The 26,499-nt window shown below is 41.7% G+C and overlaps 1 protein-coding gene across 1 annotated transcript; it reads right to left on the bottom strand.

Annotated features, from left to right (window-relative positions):
* Positions 1-24,845, bottom strand: snrnp27 (small nuclear ribonucleoprotein 27 (U4/U6.U5)). Its single transcript, XM_073060260.1, has 7 exons — positions 24,723-24,845; positions 21,964-22,093; positions 21,797-21,876; positions 19,953-20,032; positions 16,222-16,286; positions 2,006-2,094; positions 1-567 (listed from the first exon to the last, which is right to left on the bottom strand). The coding sequence occupies exons 1-6, from the start codon at positions 24,754-24,756 to the stop codon at positions 2,040-2,042; spliced, it is 444 nt and encodes a 147-aa protein (XP_072916361.1). The 5' UTR covers positions 24,757-24,845; the 3' UTR covers positions 1-567; positions 2,006-2,039.
* Between the last annotated feature and the right edge of the window lie 1,654 nt (positions 24,846-26,499).

The raw sequence follows: 26,499 nt of genomic DNA, 5'->3' as shown, positions 1-26,499 counted from the left end.
TTCACAGTGATAATTTTTTTTTATTAACCATTGAAAATGATACAAAGGCTATCCACCATTACAACAAAATACAAGCCAACTTGGATTTAGAAAGTTTACAAAAATCTGCAGGTTCTCTTGGGATTTAGCCTTACATTACAATACAAATCTCAGGGGTCTCATTTACACAGCTCAACAAAAGGGTAGTTGGAAAAATCGAACAGCTAAGAGGTGGTGTTGCACAAATGCTCACATTTACCCCTATCCAATACAAGTTGGTCCAGAATTAAAATTCAAACGGAAGTTTTATCAAGCATAAACTTGCAGGCTGTTGATGATATTTTATTTGAAGATGGCTGATCCTAGGCACCCAAACAGCAACAGGTCATAGTGAATTCCAACAATAGACATCACCTCATCAGCAGTGCACACTAGTGCAAGAAGTCTTATCATTCACTTGGTGGTGAACCACTGAAGCATGTGTTGTTCAAGATAGGCGTAAGTCTCTTTTCAACTGGATAGGAATGCTCTTTGGGAAGCAAATTGACATTAAGATATTTTGTAGGGCAAGCTCCTAATGTTAGAAACCTGAAATTAAAAAAAATACAATTCAAGAACAAGCTCCTACCAAAGTTAAAAGTTTCAGTCCTCAACATAAAAAACTAGGATGCCATTCTCTGGTCACCTGAAAAGTCACCCAATTCTTCTACCATTTCATGGCTGATCAGCTTTGAAATTTTATTTCAATGAACATAAAAATTACATAAATAAAACTCCAAAAGTGAAATATTTAGAATATGGACAATTCTTAAATAGTGGAATCTGCAAACTGATGACAACTGCAGCTAATAATAACTACATCTATTCAAAGACACCCTGACTTTTGAGCATAAAATGCTCCATGTCACATGACAGGTGTTACAATAAAGTGAAACATACTATTGCTGTTTGAGAGTAAAGAAGTCAGAAGTATATTAGCTTGCATACACTGAGCCTCTAAGTATTTGTTGTTTATCATATCACATAATCATAATTAAATTTAGCACGAAAGGTGGCTAGGTGAAGGGTAATAGTTATATTATCAAACCTTCTCATTATTGGTTTTTAAAGATTTGTTTTATTCTAATTGTAATTATTCCAAATACATTAATATTACAACCCTCAAAGACAGAGGGTTCACATCAGAGACGTTAATGAATGGCACATACACCAAACATTGAATTACATTGAAATTTGCATAAACACACCTTAACGCAGGGGTTGCCAACCTTTTTTTATGCCATGGACCCCTACCTCTAACCAAGGGGTCTGTGTACACCAGGTTGGGAACCCTTAATGCAAGCTCTGAATTTTATTTAGTTCAGAAGAGCACTTCCATTTTAAGTGAATTGTTTGATATTGCTATTACACTGCAAATATGGATTTTGATATGTAAAATTTAGAGTGGATATGTAATTCTATGAGATGTGAAATATGTGAGAAGGCAAGGACTGACATCTGCACTTGCAATAAACTATAGTGTATTAAACTCAAATTCCAATTCAAACCACTGAAAAAATAGGCAAAACTTCTACATGGGAATGGAAATGTGGAACACAACCAGCAGATGGTATGAAAATGGCCATACATTTAAACCCACTGAAGATGTTCTACATGTTTATAATTTACACTTTTAAAGTAAAATTGGATGTGCATCAATAAAAACATACAAATATTCAGAATCATTTTCTTTTTTAGTTGAAAACTTCCACAACTTTAATACCATAACAAAATTGGAAACTTGAAATAAAAGATACAATTAAAGAACAAGCACAGATTAATGCTTGCATTGCAGATTCTAAGAATCAACAATTCTGATTATCAAGGATGAGGAATTTAGAGTGCTTCCACCACCTCAAAACAACCATTCCTGTGACTGGTATACAAAAACGACCCTGATATTAAAAAAAACTTGAAGATTTGCTCGCAGATTATAGTGTAAGAGAAGGAACATCTGCTATTATTCTGACCAGTGTTAGGAACTCACATGCCATCATCAGGCAGTCCAGGCCTAAAATAAGTTACGCAATGAAATCCAAAGGTCTGTTAAATCCACCTTTCCTGTTCATGTACTGCCTGTATGGGGGGAAAAAAAGTAAAAATTATTAAAGGATAACTATTGAAAGCAAATTTTAATGAACACTACTTGAAATAACTGTAAATTATAATCACTATAGAATTTCGAACAATTCAGTTTGCTGTCTTTTGCCAAGGAGGGTGTTTTTATAATACTAAGTCACAGTACATCAATTCTAGCTGATTAGAAAAACTTATATGAACACAGGGCAAAACATCCAAAATGTTGGAGGAATTCAGACAGGTCAGGCAGCATCTATGGAAATGAACAAACAGTTGATGTTTTGGGCTGAGACCCTTCATCAGGCCTGAAAAAAAAGATGAGAAGATGAGAAATGTGTTTAATGAACACATTTTGCTTACAGAGTCACGCATTACAGCATTACTAATGCTTAATAGTGACCATAGGACAGCAACCAAATAAAAGGGCCCAGAGGAAAGTTACATCTCTGAAAAGACATCAGGACCATTTCCATTTTTCAATCTTTTTTTTTGATTTCCAAATAAAGAATATACAAATCAGAAGAGGAGTTTAACAAGTAGATAATATAAAAGACATATAAACAGCAATAGTAAAGACAAAAAGTATATAATATCAAAATCAAATAAGTAAAATATTATGCTGTTGTGCTACACGCAGCGCTGAAATAACGACACATAGTCGGTGAGCTGCAGTTGCAAAGAGGTTTATTCAAACTTCACGGCCTTGCTTTAAAGCCTTCCTGTTCCTGCCCTCCCTGGGCGGGAAAGCCATAGGGGGCGCATATTCACAGTCCTGTCCCGCGTACGGGCTTTTCCCCTTGCTGGTGAAGAAGACTTGGCACCCTCTTTGGGACCGGCCTCAATGCCGGCACGCGCCACTTTGTGAGCCAGTTCAAGTGCACTGGGGAGTGGGTCGCTACATAACCCCCCCACCCCAGAACCAGTGATACACCCCCCAATGTCCTCAGTCTGGGTCGGACTCTGTTTGGGAGGTCTGTGCCTCTGCGCCGCGGTGCCTGAATCTCGACCGGCTGCACCAAGTCCACATGGGCCGGTTTGAGTTGGTGTATTGTGAAAACCTCCTCTTCCCCCCCAATGTCCAGCACGAATGTGGGCCCGTTGTTTCTGATCGCCGTAAACTGCCCCTCGTAGGGCCGCTGTAGTGGTGCCCGATGTCTGTCCCGTCGTACAGAAATGAACTTACAGTTTTGCAGGTCTTTGGGTACGCAGTTCGGGCTCTGTCCATGCTGTGAAGTGGGTATGGGGGCCAGGTTACCGAGCTTCTCGCGTAGTCTGCCCAGGACTGCTGCGGGTTCTTCCTCTTGCCCCCTTGGGGCTGGTATGAACTCTCCTGGGACGACCACGGGTGCGCAGTACACCAACTCGGCCGACGAGGTGTGCAGATCCTCTTTGGGCGCCGTGCGGATTCCCAGCAGGACGCAGGGAAGCTCGTCCACCCAGTTAGGCCCTTTGAGGCGGGCCATGAGAGCCAACTTCAGGTGACGGTGGAAACGTTCCACTAGTCCGTTCGACTGTGGGTGGTATGCAGTTGTGTGGTGCAGCTATGTCCCCAAAAGGCTGGCCATAGCTGACCACAGGCTGGAGGTGAACTGGGCGCCTCTGTCGGAGGTAATGTGGGCCGGTACACCAAAGCGAGATACCCAGGTTGCAATCAGTGCTCGGGCACAAGATTCGGAGGTGGTGTCGGTGAGCGGGATCGCCTTTGGCCATCTTGTGAACTGGTCCACGATAGTCAGGAGGTGCCGCGCTCCTCGCGACACTGGCAGGGGCCCACAATATCCACATGAATGTGGTTGAAACGCCGGCGGGTGGGGTGGAACTGCTGCGGCAGAGCTTTGGTGTGTCGCTGCACCTTGGCTGTTTGGCAGTACATGCACATTTTGGCCCATTCACTGACCTGCTTGCAGAGTCCGTGCCAAACGAACCCGTTGGCTACCATCTGGACGGTTGACCTGATGGAGGGGTGCGCTAAGTTGTGAATGGAGTTGAAAACGCGCTGCCGCCAGACTGCTGGGACGACGGGGCAGGGTTGGCCGGTGGTGATGTCACAGAGTAGGGTCCTCTCACCTAGGCCTATGGGGAGGTCCTGGAGCTGCAAACCGGAGACTGCAGTCCTGTAACTAGGGATCTCCTCGTCTGCCTGCTGCGCCTCCGCCACGACATTGCCCTTTCCTGAGACATGCCGGACATCCATCGTGTATTCAGAGATGTAGGACAGATGTCGCTGCTGGCGGGACGACCAGGGGTCGTATGCTTCGTGAACGCAAAGGTAAGAGGTTTGTGGTCCATGAATGCAGTGAAGGGCCTACCTTCTAAGAAGTACCTGAAATGCCGGATTGCCAGGTATAGTGCCCACAGTTCCCGGTCGAAAGCACTGTATTTGAGCTCGGGTGGTCGTAGGTGTTTGCTGAAAAACGCCAGGGGTTGCCAGCGACCCTCGATGAGTTGTTCCAGCACTCCACCGACTGCCGTGTTAGATGCGTCCACTGTAGGGCGGTAGGAACGTCTGTTCTGGGGTGCACTAGCATCACGGCGTTTGCCAAGGCTTCTTTGGTTTTATTGAAAGCGGCGGCAGACTTCTTGTCCCAGGTAATGTACTTGCCCTTAGCCGACATCAGGGCGAACAGGGGGCGCATGATTCGGGCAGCTGAAAGGAGGAAACAGTGGTAGAAATTCACCATACCCACGAATTCCTGAAGGCCTTTGATTGTGGTGGGTCAGGGGAAATGGCGGACTGCGTCTACCTTGGCGGGCAGAGGGGTTGCCCCGTCTTTAGTAATCCTGTGGCCCAGGAAGTCGAAGGTGTTGAGCCCGAACTGGCATTTAGCTGGGTTGACTGTCAGGCTGTATTCACTCAGTCGGGCATAGAGTTGACGGAGGTGGGACAGATGCTCCTGACGACTGCTGCTGGCTATGAGGATGTCGTCCAAATAGATGAAAGTGAAGTCCAGGTCGCGTCCCACCGCGTCCATTAACCGCTGAAACGTCTGTGCGGCATTCTTTAGGCCGAACGGCATGCAGAGGAACTTGAAAAGGCCGAAAGGGGTGATGAGTGCCGTTTTGGGGTCGTCTGGATGCATCGGGATTTGATGGTATCCCCGTACGAGGTCTACCTTGGAGAAGATCCGTGCGCCGTGCAGGTTTGCTGCTAAGTCCTGAATGTGCGGCACAGGGTAGCGGTCCCCAATTCCTCCATCCTCTTGAACTCCTCCTTCGCCAGTTGGAGCTTGTCCGGGGGAAGCCTTCGAGCATGGGCGTGGAGGGGTGGTCCTTGTGTCGGGATGTGGTGCTGTACACCGTGTCTGGGCATGGCTGCCGTGAACTGTGGTGCCAGAACAGATGGGAAATCCACCAGGACTCTGGTGAAGTCGTTGTCGGACAGCGTGATGGAATCTAGGTGTGGGGCTGGGAACTGGGCTTCACCCAGGGAGAACGTTTGGAAGGTCTCGGTGTGGACCAGTCTCTTCCTTGGCAGGTCGACCAGCAGGCTGTGAGCTCGCAAAAAATCCGCTCCCAGGAGCAGTTGGCCTACAGCAGCCAGTGTGAAGTCCCAGGTGAACCGGCTGGAGCCGAACTGTAGCCGCACCGTATGGGTGCCATAGGTCCTTACTGTGCTGCCATTCGTGGCCCTCAGGGTGGGACCTGGTTTTCTGTTGCGGGTGTTGTAACTCGTGGGAGGTAAGACACCAATCTCGATTCCGGTGTCAACCAAAAAGTAGCGTCCCGACTGCTTGTCCCAGACATACAGGATGCTATCCCGATGGCCAGCCGCCGTAGCCATCAGCGGTGTTTCCCGGGAACTTGCAGGGCGGGCTACAGCGGTGGGCTTCTGTGCCCCACCGCTGGTGGTAGAAGCACCATTGTTCGTTGGTCTCCTCACCCCTGCCTCTGGAGTTAGCGGGCTCTGCGGCCGGGCCTGGTCTGGTTTGCTGCTGGGAGCGTGGCCTGGTGATCTGTGCGACGGACGCCCCATTCTCCTTCTTGGCTTTCCACAGCCCGTCCGCCCAGGCCGCCACCTTCCAGGGGTCGCTGAAATCCGCGTCGGACAGCAGCAGGCCTATGTCCTCGGGCAGCTGCTCCAGGAACGCCTGCTCAAACATGAGGCAGGGCTTGTGACCTCCGGCCAGGGACAGCATCTTGTTCATTAAAGCAGACGGTGGCCTGTCCCCTAAACCATCCAGGTCCAGTAAGCGGGCAGCTCGCTCACGCCGTGAGAGTCCGAAAGTCCTTATGGGCAAGGCTTTGAATTCTGTGTATTTGCCGTGCTCTGGGGGCGACTGTATGAACTCCTCAACCTGGGCGGCTGTCTCCTGGTCGAGGGAGCTCACCACATAGTAGTAACGTGTGGCATCCGAGGTTATCTGCCGAATGTGGAATTGGGCTTCTGCTTGCTGGAACCATAGGTGAGGTTGCAGCGTCCAGAAGCTTGGCAGTTTTAATGAAACTGCATGAACAGATGCAGCATCATTCATCTCCAGTCCAAATATCGTTTGGGCCTTCGGGGTCTCACCAATTGTAGCGGTGAGCTACACGCAGCGCTAAAATAACGACACATAGTCGGTGAGTTGCAGTTGCAAAGAGGTTTATTCAAACTTCGCGGCCTCACTTTAAAGCCTTCCTGTTCCTGCCCTCCCCGGGCGGGAATGCCATAGGGCAGGGGTGTCAAACTCATTTTAGGTCACGGGTCGGATTGAGCAAAATGCAGCTTCATGCGGGCCGGATCAGTCAGACGCGTGCGAACGCAGCTTTCGTTGCCTCCGTTTTTTCAGCCTGCTCTCATGTGTCTCAGTCTCTGCTATAACTACAAAGTGTTTCACTTTACAAATTCCGTTTCTTATGAAGAAGACTGCCGAGCAAGACTGCCGAATAAACACTTAAAAACCCTGAAAACCTGGTACCTGAATAAACTCAGCATTAGCCATATCATACGCCATAGGCACTTCGATTACTGGGGCCAGCTTTAATAGTAATTAGATATTATCTCGCGGGCCAAAGATAATTCCACCGCGGGCCGGATTTGGCCTTGAGTTTGACATATATGCCATAGGGGGTGCATATTCACAGTCCCGTCCCGTGCGCGGGCTTTTCCCCTTGCTGGTGAAGAAGGCTTGGTGCCCTCTTTGGGACCGGCCTCAATGCCGGCGCGTGCCACTTTGTGAGCCGGTTCAAGTGCGCTGGGGAGTGGGTCGCCACACTGTTATATATACAATGCTCAAAAAAAAACTCCTCATAACAATCATAAAAAAAAAGATTGGAAATTTTATTGATAAGGGAAAAAACCCCACTAACTAAACTGAAACAAAAAACAAAAAAAGAGAAAAAAAGGAAAGAAAAAGTAAGATTGGGCAGTCCAATTGAGGATAAAATTAGAAAAAAGAGAGAAAAAAAACAAATCCTTCCAGTCATCTCCGAACCTTCATGGATAAGGATTTTCCCCAAAAAGAATAAAGAAAAATAAATAAATAAAACAAATTAAATCATGTGAAAATATTGAATAAAGAGTCACCAGACTTGTTCAAAATTAAAGGATGTATCAAATGTCCGGCTTCTAATTTTCTCTAAGTTTAGACATGACATAATGGAGGAGAGCCAATAAAAATACAGTAGGCGGGTAAGATTCTTTCCAATGTAGCAAAATAGCTCTCCTAGCCAGTAAAGTTGAAAAAGCTATCACATGTTGGGCGGAAGCAGACACTTTGCTTGCTTCCTCTGGAATAATCCCAAAAATTGCTGTAAGTGGATTAGATTGAACATCCATACCTATAACTTCAGATAATATTCCAAACACATCCTTCCAAAAATTATTTAAACTTACACATGGCCAAAACATATGAGTTAGAGTAGCCATTTCTGCGTTACATCTGTCACAAATAGGGCTTATATTCGGAAAAATATGCGCCAATTTATCTTTGGACATATACTATCTTAAACTGAATTAAGATACGGCGTGCACAGATAGATGAATTATTGACTAAATAATAAATCCTACTCCATTGTTTATCTGAAAGTGAATGCTGAAGTTCTACTTCCCAGGTACGTTGAACTCTATCATTAGGCAACATGCAAGCATTCATTAACTGTTCATAAATGATAGCTATTAATCATTTTTGAAAAGGTTTAAACTGAAAAATAACATAAGCCAAGTTTAAAGAGCAGACCAGGGGGCAATTCAGTAAAAAAATCACGTAAAAAAATTCCTAACCTGTAGATACCTGAAAAAATGTGTATTAGAAATATCATATTTATCCATTAACTGTGAAAAAGACATTAAACAGTCTTGTAAAAACAAATCTAAAACAAGTTTTTATTCCCTTAATTGTCCATGTTAAAAAAGCCTTATCCAAAGTTGGTTTTAAAAAATTATAATAAATATTACTAGAAAGTAAAAAATCATTTAATTCAAAAAATCTACGAAATTGAAACCCAATTTTTAAAGTATGTTTAACAATAGGGTTAAGAGCTTGTCTACCTATTCTGGAGAGCGAACACAGAAGAGGAGCTCCTAATAAAGAAGCTAACGAAAACCCCGTTACTGAATTTTCCTCCAACTGTAACCATAAAGGACCATCTTGGTCATATCATAAATCCAAAAAGTAATATAACGAATATTAATTGCCCAATAATAAAATCTAAAGTTTGGTAAAGCCAGTCTTCCATCTTCTTTTGATTTTTGCAATAAATGTTTATTCACTCTAGAGCTTTTATTATCCCAAACATAAGATAAAATCAAAAAATCTATTTTATCAAAAAATGTTTTTGGAACAAAAGTGGGAACTGCTTGAAATATATATAAAAATTTCGGTAAAATAACCATTTTTATAGCACTTGTTTGACCTACCAATGACATCGACATAGGTGACCATTTAGAAAGCGCCCGTTGGGTATATTCAACTAAAGGGGAGAAATTATACCTATATAGGTCTTTAAAATTTTTTGTAATTTTGATACCAAGGTAAGTAAAATGGTTTTTGGCAATATTAAAAGATCATAATAATCAGAATAATTGTTAATAGGAAATAATTCACTTTTATGTAAATTAAGTTTATATCCAGAAAAAGTACCAAATTCCATATAGATAACATAGAAGGAATAGATTTCTTAGGATTTGAAATGTAAACTAATAAATCATCCACGTATAATGAAACCTTATGTATTTTATCCCCTCTCCTAATACCCTGCACAGAATTAGAATCCCTAAGAGCAATAGCAAGTGGTTCTAAAGCCAAATTAAATAATAAAGGACTAAGGGGACAACCCTGACGGGTACCTCTATATAATCTAAAATAAGGAGACTTTTGATTATTAGTTAGAACCGGTGGGCATGATAAATCAATTTAATCCAGGAAATAAATCCTGGACCAAAACTGAACCTCTTCAAAACCTGAAATAGATAAGGCCACTCCACCCTATTAAAGGCTTTCTCTGCATCCAAAGATACAATACATTCCGATTCTTTGGCTGAGGGGGAATAAATGATATTTAATAATCTTCGAATATTAAAATGCGAGTACCTATTTTTAATAAATCCTGTTTGATCGCTTGAGATAACATTAGGCAAGATAGTCTCAAGCCTATTTGCTAGGATCTTAGAGAGAATTTTAAAATCTACAATCAGTAAAGAAATAGGTCTATAGGATACAAAGTCCAGTGGGTCTTTTCCTTTTTTTGGAATCAATGAAATTAGTGCTTCATAAAAAGCTTTAGGAAGGTTCCCAGAGAATGTAGAGTCGGTAAACGTTTGATGAAGAAGTGGTATAAGCATTTCATGAAAGGTCTTGTAAAATTCTACCGTATAACCATCAGGTCCCGGAGCTTTACCTAATTGCATAGAGGATATAGCCTTGACCATCTCCTCTTGTTTAATAGGTGCATCTAACATATCGGCACCTTGAATCAAAATCTGGAGTATATTTCACCTTTGCAAAAATTTATTCATAGTCATAGTACTACCAGAGAATTCAGATTTATAAAGATTAGAATAAAAGTCCATAAATATCTTATTAATTTCATAAGGATCTAAAGTTTCTGTTCTATCTGGTCGGCGAATTTTTAAAATCTGTCTTCTGACCATCCCAGCCTTTAAATGACCTGCTAAAAGTTTAGCAGATTTTTCCCCATGTATATAAAATAAACTTTTAGATTTAAAAATTTGCTGTTCAATGGGAAAGGTCAGAAATAAATCATACTGTGATTGAAGTTCGACCCTTTCTTTATATAGGTCTTCAGTAGGTTTAACTGAATACACTTTATCTATCTGTTTAATTTTATTAATAAGCACTGACAATTCCACCTTAGTCTTCTTTCTCAAAGCTGCTGAATGAGATTATCAGTCCCCTAAGATTTCAAGGTGTCCCATATAACCAGATTTGACATTCCTTCAGTTGTATTAAATTTTAAAAATATAGAAATTTGCTCCTTAATAAAATTAACAAAAGCTGGATCCTGTAATAAAACGGGGTTCAATCTCCACTGTGAAATTTTCAAAAATCTATCCGAAAGCTTAAGGGTTAACTTTAAAGGCGTGTGATCTGAAAGCGCAATGATGTCATACATTCAACAATGGAATTTAACAGACGTGTATCTAAAAAAAAGTTATCAATTCGAGAATATTTACGATGGACGTGTGAGAAAAAAAGAGAAATCTTTATCATTGCAGTGTTTATATCTCCAAATATTGACAAGGCCATATTCTAATAAAAAAGAGTTAATACAAGCTGCCGCTTTATTTGGAAGCGACAGATTGGTTGATGACCTGTCAATCGCCGGATTTAAACAACAATTAAAGTCACCACCCATGATCAGCTTATATTCATTGAGATTCGGTAACTCTGAAAAAAGTTTCTTAAAAAAATCAGAATTCTCTACATTAGGTGCATATACACACACCAGAGCTACCTTTTGCTCACATAATAAACCAGTAACAATTAAATATCTTCCAATCGAATCAGTAGTAGTATTAAGGTGTACAAAAGGGATTTTGGGACTAAAAAATATAGAAACGCCTCTTGTTTTACTATCCGACAGCGAGTGAAATAAAGGCCCTTTCCAGAAGTGGAAAAACCTGTCCTCATCCTGTTTTCATATATGATTTTCTTGCGCAAAAATAGTATCAGCATTAAGTGTTTTTAATTTCTTAAATTTTTTTTTACGGTTAATGGGATGATTGACACTGTTCCAATTCCAAGATATTATATTGATTTTATTAACATCCATGTTTAAAATTGAGTTTAATATTATATAAAAGAAATGTTACGCAAGTACAGATTAAACCAAAAGGCCTTTAATTTCAGTAGGCTTAACTTTAAGGTTTTTAATATACTCCCATCTCTCCTGAGGAGAGTAGATTCTCAATGATAAGAGATTTTTCAGGAAAAATTATCAGCTTTGCTGGAAAGCGAAGGGAGGGATTTAAATCTAATTTATACATTTCACTCATAACTTCTCGATATTTCTTCCTTTTGGGAAAGATTTCAGGTAGGTAATCTTCGACTATATGAATTTGTGTTGAATTGAAAAATAATTTCCGTTTCTTTCTGGCTTCTCGAATAATAGCTTCTTTAGTCATATAATAATGCAAAGAAAGTACAACTGCTCGAGGATGTAATTCGGCTGAAGCCGAGAAAATGGAATTCTGTGAGCTCTGTCAATTAAGGGGCTAGTTTCAAGGGTCTCATTGAAAAGTGAGTACAGCATATCTGAAAAGAATTTTAACAGATCGCCAGCTTCAGTATTTTCAGGCAGTCCCAGAATACGCAGATTCCTCCGACACCCTCTACTATCTAAACCATTCTTTTCTTTGTTTTAGATAGATCCGAGGTAATTTCATTGATTTTCTTTTCCATTGAAGATATTGTAGCGGTGTGCTACACGCAGCGCTGAAATTACGACACGGAGTCAATGAACTGCAGTTACAAAAAGATTTTATTCGAACTTCGCAGCCTCGCTTTAAAGCCTTCCTGATCCCGCCCTCCCCGGGCGCGGATGCTGTAGGGAGCACGTATTCACAGTCCTGTCCCGCGCGCGGATGCTGTAGGGGGCACGTATTCACAGTCCTGCGCGGGCTTTTCCCCTTGCTGGTGAAGCAGACTTGGCGCCCTTTTGGGACTGGCCTTTATGCTAGCGCGCTGGCTATTTGTGAGCCGGTTCGAGTGCGCTAGGAAGTGGGTCGCCACAATATCTTCATTTCTTGATCTTTAATAGTTTGCTTGAATAGATCATGCTCACTCTTGATTCAGGTTGTAGTCTGAAGTGTTTGAAGTTGAGAGTCCAAGTTTTTCAGAGAGTCTTGAATCGTAGAAATAGCTTTTTCGAGCTTCCCGTTTGAACAGGCCAGCTTATCAATTTTAAATTTAAGCGATCCGAATTCCGACTTCATGTCTTGTATTGAAGAGAATATTCCCGCTAGTGTAACAGGTTCCTCCATTTTCTTGATTTGCTCCGTTTGCTCCATTTCAGGGAAAGTCTTGCCGCTTCTCAATTCAATACCAAAGCAACTTTTTTCAGACATTGTAATTAAGTCGTAAATCTTTCAGTAAAAATAATAAATCCTTCAGTAGAAGTAGTCAATCATCAAAACTAAAAGGGATCTATTAGTGGGATATAAAATATATTAAAAGAGAGAGAGCCGCTAGGAATGCGACCTACTCCATGTGCTACAAGGTGGAGAATCCAAGACCGTTTCCAACGGCCTCCAACCTGACAGTTATCCACCACTACTCTCTGGCAAGACACCTTTCTAATAACATTTACTAACATGACTGATTTCACTGGAGCTTGTTTATCACTAGGGCTACATAAAGGTGTTAGCAGCTGAAAAATAGTTGCGGAGTCTTGACCAAAAAGACTTGGAGAAAGATGTTCTCCCTTCTGAGAAAACCTGAAAGCCGTAATTCAAAAATAAGGAGTCAACCATTAGAAACAGAGGATGCAAAAATTCTATTATAACCATATAACAATTACAGCACGGAAACAGGCCACATCGGCCCTTCTAGTCCGCGCCGAACGCTTACTCTCACCTAGTCCCACCGAACTGCACTCAGCCCATAACCCTCCATTCCTTTCCTGTCCATATACCTATCCAATTTCTTTTTAAATGACAATATCGAACCTACCTCTACCACTTCTACTGGAACCTCGTTCAACACAGCTACCACCCTCTGAGTAAAGAAGTTCCCCCTCGTGTTACCCCTAAACTTTTGCCCCTTAACTCTCAACTCATGTCCTCTTGTTTGAATCTCCCCTACTTTCAATGGAAAAAGCCTATCCACGTCAACTCTATCTATCCCCCTCAATTTTAAATACCTCTATCAAGTGCCCCCTCAACCTTCTACGCTCCAAAGAATAAAGGCCTTGTTCAACCTTTCCCCGTAACTTAGGTGCTGAAACCCAGGTAACATTCTAGTAAATCTCCTCTGTACTCTCTCTATTTTGTTGACATCTTTCCTATAATTCGGTGACCAGAACTGTACACAATACTCCAAATTTGGCCTCACCAATGCCTTGTACAATTTTAACATTACATCCCAACTCCTATACTCAATGCTTTGATTTATAAAGGCCAGCACACCAAAAGCTTTCTTCACCACTCTATCCACGAGATTCCACCTTCAGGGAACTATGCACCATTATTCCTAGATCACTCTGTTCTACTGCATTCTTCAATGCCCTACCATTTACCATGTATGTCCTATTTTGATTAGTCCTAACAAAATGTAGCACCTCACACTTATCAGCATTAAACTCCATCTGCCATCTTTCAGTCCACTCTTCTAACTGGCCTAAATCTCAGTGCAAGCTTTGAAAACCTACTTCATTATCCACAACGCCACCTATCTTAGTGTCATCTGCATACTTACTAATCCAATTTACCACCCCATCATCCAGATCATTAATGTATATGACAAACAACATTGGGCCCAGTACAGATCCCTGAGGCACACCACTAGTCACCGGCCTCCAACCTGACAGTTATCCACCACTACTCTCTGGCATCTCCCATTCAGCCACTGTTGTATCCATTTTACTACTTCAATATTAATACCTAATGATTGAACCTTCCTAACTAACCTTCAGTGTGGAACCTTGTCAAAGGCCTTACTGAATTCCATTGTTACCTATTTATAGCAAGAAACTATGCATTCAACTTGCAAGAAATAATAAGTTCTTATCAAATTAAAGCTTGATTGTGCAGATCAAATTATATTTCCAAACATGAATGCAATTGGTTTTATTGTTGTATGATAACAGTGATGGGATTGTTAAGAAGTTGAAAATCTTGCAAGTTAAATCGTGCAATTCTCATACTGTGAACAGGCACAATAGATTGGTTAATACAGCCATAGCAAGGGAACCAGGTGTAACCCCAAGCCACTAATCCTTTTGAGTCTTTAACATCATTCACTAAGATTGGCTCAACTGACTGTCACTTCAGCTTAGCATTATTTAAGCTGGAAGATATCATATTTTATTTGGATTAACTGCAATTTTCTATATAGCCTATTTTTGCTACAGTTTTAGAAATAAACTCCTTCCAGTGCATAGGGTAAACTTCAGCAAGTAACTTGCTTCCCCAGGCCATTCGACTCTACAAAGCATAAAGAAAGGAGTGCAACGAAATACTCCACACATTTCTGGACGAGTGCAGTTCCAACAACACAAGACTGATGTCCTTCAGGACAGAACATCCCCTTCCACCCCACTGAATTTTGCCCTCACCTGGCGTCACCTATCACCTTCCAGCCTGTACTCCCTTCCCCTCCCCCACTTCTTTAAATTTGGCTTCCTCCCCTCCTTCCTTTTTAGTGCTGATCTCCGTCTGTACTGTTGACGCTACTCCTTTCCATAGCTGCTGCCTGATCTGCTGAGTTCCTCCAGCAGTTAGTTGCTAAATACCACTTTACATACTAATTGAACACAATTGATGTGCAATAGTTGCAGGGTATATCATTTACAAAATGCAATATTGTTACTTGCTCAGGAACCTACCAAACAAAACAATCTCAACCACCAAGACCTCAGCTAACAAAATTCCTGGATTCTGGAGAGAAGCACAGGACTGAAAACTGCAATGGCAATGTTGTAATTCCAGAAGGTGGGGGCCAGGGGGGAGAGAGACTAGAAAGGAGAAAATTGCAGGCCATTTGCAAAAATCTGTCACTTGGAAAATACTGGAATCTGTAATTAAGCAGCACATTTGTAAAACTACTGGCTATCAAGCAAGGTTAACACGGCTTTTATAAAAAGGATATCACATTTAACCAATTTGCAGTTCTTTGAAGTTGCACAGAAAGGAGAACAAGAAGGCATACTGCAGTCACTCTGACAGTATTATAAATTCCAAGCTCTACCAAGGCCAAACACAACAGACCATTTGGGAGTACAACTACTACATATACCCTGTCAAGTTGCAAACCCTCATGACTGAGCAATCCTTTATCAGAATAACCATAATTGGTAAAGAAACCTCCTCACCATCACCTTCTCAAGGGCAATTAATGATGGTCAATAAATGCCGGCCCAGCAGGTGAAACTTAGATCACAAACATGAAAGTACACTCGGTAGTGACTTAATTAGATACACTGGCTTATTAGTGAAAATATCTTTATCAGCCAATTATGTGGCAGTAATTCAATGAAAAACACGCTGCCATGGTCAAGAGGTTCATTGTTGTTTAGACGGAACATCAGAAAGAGGAAGAAATGCAATGTAAATGACTGACCGTGGAATGATTGTTGGTGCTGGACGGAGTGGTTTGAGTATCTCAGAAACTGATCTCCTGGGTTTTCCCATGCACAACAGTCTCTGGAGTTTAACAGAGAAAGGTGCAAAAAACAACCCACAAAAAACTTACAGTGAGTGGTAGTTCTGTGGACAAACCTTGTTAATGAGCTCAGAGGAGAATAGCCAGACTGGTTCAAGCTAACAGGAAGGCAACAGTAATTCAAATAACCACATGTTTCAACAGTGGTGTGCAGAAGAGGATCTCTGGATGCACACCACATTGAACCTTGAAGTAGATGGGCTATAGAAGCAAAAGATCACGAATTTACATAGGGTATGTTCAGGTAGTACCCAATAAAATGGCCACTGCCTTTATACATATTCTAACTATTCTACATACTCACCGATATTTTCTTTTCTGCTGTACATTAACGGCATAAGCATTAACCGAACCCTCCATTTTCTTTCCCTGCAAAACAAAAATCAGACCACAAATCAGAGTACACAATCGCAAATTGTGATCTGGGTGGCTAGAAGGCTTCATACAATGTCCAGCTGAGCAAGATCCAACAGATTTATGTCCAATTTAACCAGTGCCAAAATAGCACCTTACAATAACTGAATAACTGCAGATGCTGGAAATCTGATGAATGGTCTTTGACATTTACTCTGTTGCTCTTTCCACAAATGCTGCCTTACCTGCCAAGTTTTTTTCCAGCATTTCCAGCTTTTACTTTAGTGTCTCGCAGTCACGGACCACTGAAGCAGTACAGCTGGTTTGAAGAAAGAAAAAATTAAACAGTAGTGTGCAGTCTTATTACTATCTACTGGAAGGTGATTTTATTTTTGTTGAGATAGGAGACCCTACTGAATTCTTCATTTCGGGCTATACTGCCCATGAAGAATACCAGCAGCTGCCTGCTGCATAATTAGGGATTCCCATTATAGAAAAAAATTACATAGCTACCACGTGCCTACAAACATTGCACATTAATTAATGGCCAACGTACAAGATTAAGGTTATCATTTAATCTGTTAAGGATTTGGGTTGCAAGTGCACAACACTTTTAGGTTATAATTTACATTGCTAAACATTTAGGTATATTTAAAATTATGTTTATTGGGATGTGCTCATCATTAATCGCCCTAGAACCACATTGTTAAATCACTGCAATTATTCTTACCTGTTTCTGGTTGTTAGTGTAATAACTGCACTGGACAACTTTGCAGCTAATTCTTGAGCACAAGTGTTCTACAGTGGGGAAGCTGTCTGATTTCAAAGCAAGTTAATTAACACAATTATAATCAGAAACTTTTAAGTTTGGAATTTTACTCTGTATTCCACACACAGGGGCTCCCTAGGTTATAAATTAGCTCATAATGGAAATTTAATTTTATACGAATTTTCCCATTCATTTTAAAGCATTTTTGAAGTAATAATGATAAATTGTTTCCTGTTATTTGTTAATGACTTGATACAGCAAATATTCCATATCTTAGTTATGGGTGGTGTTAGGATGACGAGTCATAAAGTGAAATTATAGCAAGTACATGTACAGCAATACAACATGGCAACAAAAAATGGATGTTTCTGACTAATGGAGAAATTGACTAAAGGACAATTCTCAGGAACGGAGCCCTTACCTAACCCAGGGATTGCCTGGATATATTGATTTATATATTATATACTAAGTAAAGAAGTAATAGCCCTGGCACTGCCTAAGATACTCCAGTCTTACCACAACTCGTATGTCTTTGGGGTTAAAAGCATTTTTTACATTCACACTGATTATATTGTACAAGCCTCAAATTAGTTAGCTAGTATTTTTAATATATCATCTGCACCAGCAGCGTAAACAGCCAACTTGATCAGAATCCCTTACATTCATTCCCTCTATCATCAAACAGCAGTTCGCAAATTCTATAAAATGTACTTGATATTCACCATAGTCTCCTAAACGATATCTCCAAAAACTTTGACATTTCACATAGAGACAGGAAGTTCTGCAATGGGGTTTCTAAATCTATTAGAGAGAGTGCTTAGTTGTTGCATGCAGACTGCTCTGCTTTACTGCTTGGCAGTTGTAGCAGGGCCTGCAGATTTCTTGGATCCACAGGAAGCAAGATGTATGGGTATGAAAACAGATCAAGGTGTGAGAATGATGGACAAAGCCAGTCCAATGGTCTTACACAGAATGCACAGTACAGAAGCCTAATGACATATCAGTCAGTTCAGATAGATACCTATTCCAAACCTCAACATCATTCTCTTTGGAATTGCTTGACTGAAGTATCGCAAAATGCTTTTCTTTCTTTTTTTCCTGATCCGGTTCCTATTAAGTATACCATTCTGTTCATTTTAACTATTCCAACTAGTAAGATGTTCCAAGGTCTAATCACTCATGTGAACTTTTGCCTGGATCATCATATATTTAAAACTTTGGCATTATCCACTATTTTGAAATGATATTCAGAAATCCAGACTCCAAAGCATTTATGTCAACTGTACTCCCTGCACTAATTCATTCTATCTATCTTCAACTGAAATTTTTTGGATATTGACTTGGCATCTGTTCAGCTATGTAATCAGGAGTCTAGTATTCTGTACTAAATTAAGCCTATCTGAACATCTTGCCACTCAGACATCCACATTCTCCCACTCTCTCAATACTCACGGTTTCTCATTGAACTGAAAACCCAAAGGTACAATTTCAGTCATTGGCATTAAATGTCAAGTATCAGGAAAAGCATCAGCAAACTACTCAAGACAACACTAAATGAGGCTTTGATAGATCTGAGACATTACTTCATATGTCTTTCTACTAAAATTATTAATTCTTATTTAACAATAACTCAGCCACCATTACCATTTCAGGAAGAGTTCTACACATCTATCACCCTGTACGTAAAAGTGTTTTCTAATTTCACACCTGAAAGAGCTGGCACCAATATTTGGACTATTTCACCTCAGCTCAAGCTTTACTAACCAATAACTTCTCACTATTTATCTGTTCAATTTTCTTAAGCTTGAAAACTGCAACCACATTGTCCATTACATTTTTTTTAAATTCCAGAGCAAACAATCCCAAGATTTTCTTATCTCTTGAAATTTAACCCAAGGAGGCCGAGTATCATTCTACATGACAGAGGGCATAGATTTAGGGTGAGATCGGAGAGATTTGAAAAGGGTCTAAGTGATAATTTCATCATGCAGAAAGCAGTGTGTATAAGGAATAAGATTCAAAAGGAAGTCATTAAGACAGATAATAACAATTCAAAGAGATTTGTATAGGTGACTGGATACAAAAAGGTTAGGGGACTATTAGGTAAATGGGACCAACTTAGATGGGCACTACACAGACATGGACAAATTGGCCTGAGACTCTGTTTCTATGCTGTATTACTCTAAGGTTCCTTCCATGACATTATCCACCATTATTTACCTCTGCAAAAGATCCAATCAAATTTCTCAGGCATTATGTACCATAAAAGTCTGTGCCACTTTTCTATGGTAAACTGGAAATGTATTTAGTCTATCCTTAACTATGGCACTTGAACCATGATATTATTTGCAGACTACCCCCAGCAGAAACCTTAACTGTGTTGGCTGCTGACACAAAATTACACATTTCTCTCTATGCTTTAATGTTTCAATGTACTGTACCTGTAAGAAAGAAAGCTAATCTTACATTAACTATCTCCTGACTACAGGAATTAGTGTCCTGTAAGTTCCTGATACACCCTTCTTATTCATAAAGTACATAATGTGGCCATATAAAGGAATGTTTCTTCAACTGAGAAAACTATAGAAAAGTATGAGTATCACTACCATCTTTTAAAACCCAGGAGAGACCCATATGTTCCTTGAAATTTGTCCTTCTTTAGTACTAATTGTTATGCATTATTGTTATTTTGCTTCCACTAATTTGGCAAGTTCACATTCATGATTCAAGATTAGTTTACTCAGAACTATGTGGGAATTTATAGTTGTTGGAAATGGTATGCAGTGACAGTGCCGGGTCTGTAGATCCATATTGTATGTAACACATCCAACTCAATTTAATTTTTAATTTAAATTTTAAATTTAATCTTGATCCAACCCAAAAAAGTTAAGAATTGAAGCATTTCCACTTACCTTTGAAGTGTCAAAAGCACCAAATCCCATCAACTTCAACATTTCAATTTCTTCCTCTGTTTTCCCCTCCATATCTGCTTCTAAATAGAAATATACATTTTGTGTAAGCAATTCCCAATTGTACACCTATAACCAATACAAGCATTACTTTTCTAGTTTTACTGTTGTTATTGCAAATATTTGGGTGGCAGGGTAGAGATAAGTCTCTACCAAAGGAGATGCAAGGAGCTTCTTCTCTCCTTTAGCCTGCAGGTCACTCTTGGACAAAGTGAAACACCTGCTTAGCCCCCGAATCAGGATCACATGAAGCCATGGCAGCAGGTGGTGGATGGTTGTATGAGCAGCTGATGCATATCACAAGTCCTAGTTATCTGACCACTGATGCAAAGCAGACAATCTCTAAAGGATAATGGCTGAGGTCACTTGTCTCGAAAGGACACTGCCCAGAAGACAGCAATGGCAAACCACTACTACAGAAAAATTTAACAAGAAGGATCACGGTCAAGACCACGATAGCCCATATACGACACATCAGATAATGATTGAATGAATGAAGAATATGAATGGACTTAAAATTAAGGACCTGAACTGAAGGAAAGCTGATTTCTCCAATCAAGTCTATTTGCAACTAGTGGGAGTCATTCAAATTAGTGAGAATTTGGGACCAACATTTTCAGTTAATGGTGAAGGCCAAGGCCAACAGCCCAAGGAACCGATTTAAGAGTTATTTATGGATTGAAGAAACAAAGTAGCTTTGGCAGGTATAGGTAACTGAAAACAGGAGAGGATGAACAGAAGCACTGAAAGTACAGGTAGTTAATTAATCTATAAATTAGGAGAGCAAAAAGGTGGCAGGAAGTAGCACAGCGGGCAAAATTAAGAAGATCCCAAAGCTTGGAACGTGAACGTTACAGGCAAGAGAGTAACCAAGGAAAGAGAAGGGCTAATTAGAGATCAAAGTGTGTGAAATCAGAGAACAAAGATGAAGTCTTAAATGAATACGGTACTTAAAATGTTCAGGAAAAGGAAAGAGGAATTCTACAACAAGTTATCATTGAAAAGGATGAAGTAACTACTCTCACTAAGTGGTCATGACAGAAAAGCTGAATGCGGAACCAAGTCAATTCTTATTCTCACCTGATATCTTTATCTGTTCACTTTCAGTTGAAGTCGTTACATGAGCTAGCCTGGATGATTTTTCTTATTTATAGCAGCCAGATAATAACCTCCCCACTCTTTAAGCTAAAAGACAGGATCAGTGTCACTTTCACAAAAGTCTTGCCAAAAAAAATGTGAATAAGTTTACTCTCTCACTTAAGAGGAGAGATGATGGGCAAAATTCAACAGTCCACCAACAATTAAAATAAGGAAGTCCCTCTCTGAAAACAACCCCAAGTTTGCCCTATCAAAGATTATTGACCTGAAATACTAACAGTTTTCCTCTCCATGGGGATATAATTTAATTACTACCATAAGGCATGACCCATGGTTCTGTCTGCCTGGTGAATACTTCCAGAATTTAGTGTTTTTTAATTTTAAAGTTTCGTCCGTTAGCCCCATTGATGATTGGTATTGTTCCCACAACTCCAACTTCTTCCTCAAAGCTATTATATAAAATTACAAGTTCTCTCTACATTACTACATGCCTAATTACATTAACATTCAACTTGCTAGCAAAAAAAAGCCACGATTTTTTCACCACTGCTTGGGCTAATTAATGGAGCAGAGAAACTAACTAACTGTTTGAAGGCAAATGAAATTTCTGGGCAATTCAAAGGTGGAAATTGGGTCAATAAATCAGATATTAATAAGTTTGCACTTTTATGGTTTGCCCTATCAGTTACCTGAAATCTCATGTTCTTTTGTTTCCTGATCTTTCTGCCTTGAAGGAGATGCTGAACTTGACCTATGCCGCCGTGGAGACCTGTAGTACATCAGAAAGGACAAAATTATTTTCAGCAACTTACACACATATTCCCAAAATGCTGTACATATCAAGTTCAAAATGAACCTTGAGCGCCTTCTGTGAGGTGATCTTGAACGACTCCTTCTGCGCTCTCTATCTCGTTCTCTTGATCTGGATCGCTCACGCCGCCGGGCTCTCTCTCTTTCTCTGGATGTTGACCTTGACCGACGACGCTCTGATTTCATAGAGAAAAAAATTATACATCCATTAATAATCACAAACCACAATGCTAAATGAATAAATTTAATTACCTTGAAGACTTAGAAGTTTGCAAAAATTTGGCATGGCATCCAAAATTTTGACAAACTTTTATAGATGCATGGTGGACAGTATATTGACTGGCTGCATCATAGCCTGGTATGGAAACACCAATGCTCTTGAACAGAAAATCCTACAAAAAGCAGTGGACACAGCCCAGTCCGTCATGGGTAAAGTCATCCCCATCACTGAGCACATCTACACACAGCATTGCTGCAGGAAAGCAGCAACTATCATCAAAGACCTCCACCACCTAGGTCATTCTCTCTTTTCACTACTGCCATCATGAAGGTGATACAGGAGCCTCAGGACACACACCACCATGTTCAGAAACAGTTATCACTCCTCAACCATCAGGCTCTTGATCTAGAGGGGATAATTTCACTTGTCCATCATTGAAATGCTCCCACAACCGATGGACTCACTTTCAAGGATTCACCTTATGTTTTTAATATTTATTGCCAATATTTTTCTTTCTTTTTGTATTTGCAATTTGTTGTCTTTCGCACACTGGTTGTTGCAGTCTTTCATTGATTCTATCATAGTTATTGGTGTAACACACTGTAATATTTCACTGTTAATGTACTGGCTTCTTTATACTGTTCCACTGCTGAGGTAATGGTTTCTCTGTAGCAGCAAAGCTTGAATTATGACTAGAGATAACACGGCAGGCTAGCCAACGAGTGGGATGTTGTTCTTTCATGTGTGTCTGGGAGCCGAGAATTTGCAGTCTTTTGCTGGGGAGAGATGAGGAAAGAAGATGTGAATGGAGAGTTGGTAGACCTTGGACAGAGTGGACTTGGACCAAGGGTCCAAAGGTCAGCGACGATCGGAGGAGGTCGATGGTGGACGAATGGCCTAATCAGTGTGCTCCAACATTGTGCGGCAGACTGTTTCATGAGAATGGCCCCCTTTTTCTGATTTCTTTACTAACCATATAGTCAAATTAAAAATTATAAAGCGCAATTGTTTAATCACATATTGTGTATTGTTTGTTATTTCGTGATACTGATTTGTAACAAGAGACACATCACGCAGCATTTACCCAAACGAGATTTCTTTAAGTTTGGCTGGGCTGGGGGGTGAAGGTGCTATCACCCCCTATATTAAGCCTCTAGCCGAATCAAGAGTTACATTGGATCTGTTGAACATGTCCACAAGTAAAAGAATCGCAGTGTTGTATATGGTGACATATACTGTATGTACTTTGATAATAAATTTACTTTGAACTACATGGACAATCTCAAATTTATACAGATCTGTGGCAAGTGGGCTGAACGCCAAAATAATCCAAATCACTGGCAACACCACATAAACCTGAAAGTAATTTTGATTTGTTGACAACACTGGGTACAATTTTGCCAGTGGAACAGGTGAACTATTCAAAAATGCCTTAATGGGGGGAGGGGTCATGAACATGTACTAACCTTCTGTGTTCTCAAACCACAGAAACAAAACTACTCCGGTACTACGTTGTCTGCTCTCCATGCAGTAATCACATTCTGAATTTTATATCAACTATTGAGCTGGATCTTGTACTGGTTAAAGACAGTAGAGATTGTAGGGTTAAAGGAGGCCACAGAGAGAGAAAAAAGGGCCCAAGGACTTCACACAAAGATGAGAAATTTCAAACAGATGCTGAAGGTCAAGAATAGAGAGTGTTGGGTAATGGTGTAGTACAAATCAATTTTGGATGAGTTCAAATTTATTAATCCTGCAAGGTGTGATGAGAGAACACTGAACATCCAAGATTCAAGTGACAAAAACCACAATTGAAGGTTTCAGTAGATACACACAAAATACTGGGGACAGGGGGGAGGGCACAGAGGGGACAGTTGGGTAGAGGAGGGATGGAGGGATGTGCGAGGGGTATGAGATGGGGAGGGGTGAAAGATGGGGAGGAGTGGAGGGAGGGAGGGAGGGATGGAATGGTACAGAGAGGGAGGGGTGGAGGTGGGGTAGAGGGGTGAGGGAAGGAGGAGTTAGGAATGGGGGAAGGGTGGAGGAGGGAGGTAGGGAGGGACGGGGAGGAGGGAGGTAGGGAGGGACGGGGAGGAGGGAGAGAGGGAGGGACGGGGAGGAGGGAGAGAGGGAGGGACGGGGAGGAGGGAGAGAGGGAGGGACGGGGAGGAGGGAGAGAGGGAGGGACGGGGAGGAGGGAGACAGGGAGGGAGGGGGACTGGCAAGGGGGGAGGGGTGGGAGTGGTGGAGGAGGGAGGAATGGGGAGGAGTGGAGGAGTGGGTAGGGCACGGTGTGGAAGGAAGGCTGGAGGGGCTGGTAGGAAAGGCGGGCAGTGGGGAAAATAGGAGGATTTTGTAGTCTGCCCGTTGCCCCTGGACCCTCGGTTGCCACACCCTGAGGCGAGCGTGTCGGTGGGTTATCCATTTTACTGTAATTCGTCCCGGTGCGAGGGTCGGGAATCGGAGGGATGGTGATTCCCTTCGACAGAGTACCGACTCGACATGCCGAACGCCCCTGCCCTTCCAACCTCGCCGGCACTGGGGGAAACCGAAACCCACCACCATCCCCCGAGCCTCACACTCACCCCTCCGCGGCGACCTGCTCCGGCTCCGACCCATGGCCACGGCCCGAAACCTAATAGCCGAACCTTCCAGAAGTCTATACCCACCACGAAGCCTCCCCGTCGGCGCCCGGCGCCCCCTGCCGACCCGGCGGACCGCAGTGCAGCCTGGGTCTCCAAGGGAGATCAGGCGCCCCCTGCCGACCCGGCGGACCGCAATGCAGCCTGGGTCTCCAAGGGAGATCAGGCGCCCCCTGCCGACCCGGCGGACCGCAATGCAGCCTGGGTCTCCAAGTGCGCGTCACTCAGCCGCATTTGTCAAGATCAATAATGGCCAGAACTTCGACCAGACATTGTTGCAAATGGCCAATGGGTTAGAACAGAAATTTGCCACATCTGCAGGGAAATATGGTTACCAATAATGCTGGGGGAAGAGACAAAGAAATCTAATCCACTGATTACAACTATGTGCGAACTTGAACAACGGTTACAACATCTGAACAGCTCACTACAGATAACATTTGAATCGCTATTACAACAAGTTTGGTGTGGCGGAAGGTACACAGAGAAAGCAGCTGCAGAATGAAAATACAACTGACTTACTCCACTGGACAGATTTTTCTGGGTGTAAAGGCATGACGATCAGAGCAACTTTAATGAATATTCATCAAACTGGGTGGAGATACGTCTCTACCAAAGGAGGTGTAAGGTGCCCCTTCCCTTCGCTAGTCTGCAGCTCACCCTTGGGCGAGGTGTAGCACCTGCTTAGGGTCACATGAAGTCATGGGAGCAGGTGATGGATGGTCGTATGAGCAGCCGGTGCAGGTCACAAGTCCTGGTTATGTGACCACTGACGCCAGGCAGACAATCTCTGAAGAGATTGAAGAGATAATGGTTGGGGCCACCCGCTTTGTAAAGACACTGCCCAGAAGAAGGCAATGGCAAACCACTGTTGGAGAAAAATTTGCCAAGAACAATCATGGACACGGAAAGACCATGATCACTAACGTCATACAACACGGCACATAATGATGATGTCATACGACATTGCACCTAACGAATGAACATCAAAATGAGATGCCAACTCTGTGTCTCTCTCTAAAGATACCACCCGTCCTCCATTCTCTTTGGTTTGCTGAATGTAGCACCTGAAAGCCATAGGCTGTTGAGAAAGGAAGGAAGAAAGGATCCTGGTTGTGGCATTGGTAGGGATTCCTTATTCTTATCCACACTTAGCAGCATTGGACTTGGTATAGCCATCCCTGAGTGTCAGTACCCCAGATGTAACCATTGTCCAGGCGGATAAATATAGAGACACTCCAAATTACATATAAAATAATATATGAAAGTTTCACTTTACACACATCTTCCCCCCATACATTTTGAAGCATTTTCAATCTAGTAATAATAAAAAACTGTTTCATAATATTCATTAATGATGATACAGTGTGCTTTCCATTAGTTTAATTATGGTTAGTGTTTAGGTGATTATTCAATGAAGTGAAGGCATTAGCGCTGGTGTTTATCAAGTGATAGGATATGGGTGCTATAGACAATGGATATTTCTACCTTACAGAGAAATTGGCTTACAGCCATTTCTCAGGAATGGAACCCTTACCTATCCCAGGGACCGGCTGTACATGAGGGGGAAAGAGAGGGAGAACTGAAGGGTATTCAGGAGAAGTTTATTGACTAGCATGTTCTAGACCAGGGGCTTCCTATAGCTTTTCTTAATGCCATGGAGCCTTACTATTAATCAAGGAGTCCATAGACCCCCAAGTTGGGGACCCCTGTTCTAGAC

Source organism: Hemitrygon akajei, chromosome 1 (genome assembly GCF_048418815.1).
Source record: "Hemitrygon akajei chromosome 1, sHemAka1.3, whole genome shotgun sequence".
Classification (NCBI taxonomy): Eukaryota; Metazoa; Chordata; class Chondrichthyes; order Myliobatiformes; family Dasyatidae; genus Hemitrygon; species Hemitrygon akajei.
This window is presented reverse-complemented; position numbering and strand designations above follow the sequence as displayed.

Excerpts from the sequence above, each read along its gene's own strand:
- snrnp27 (XM_073060260.1), bottom strand. The coding sequence starts at position 24,756 with ATGGGTCGGAGCCGGAGCAGGTCGCCGCGGAGGG. Across the intron at positions 22,094-24,722 it reads GAGCAGGTCGCCGCGGAGGG|AGCGTCGTCGGTCAAGGTCA; the intron begins GTGAGTGTGAGG and ends CTATGAAATCAG. Across the intron at positions 21,877-21,963 it reads CCTCACAGAAGGCGCTCAAG|GTCTCCACGGCGGCATAGGT; the intron begins GTTCATTTTGAA and ends GATGTACTACAG.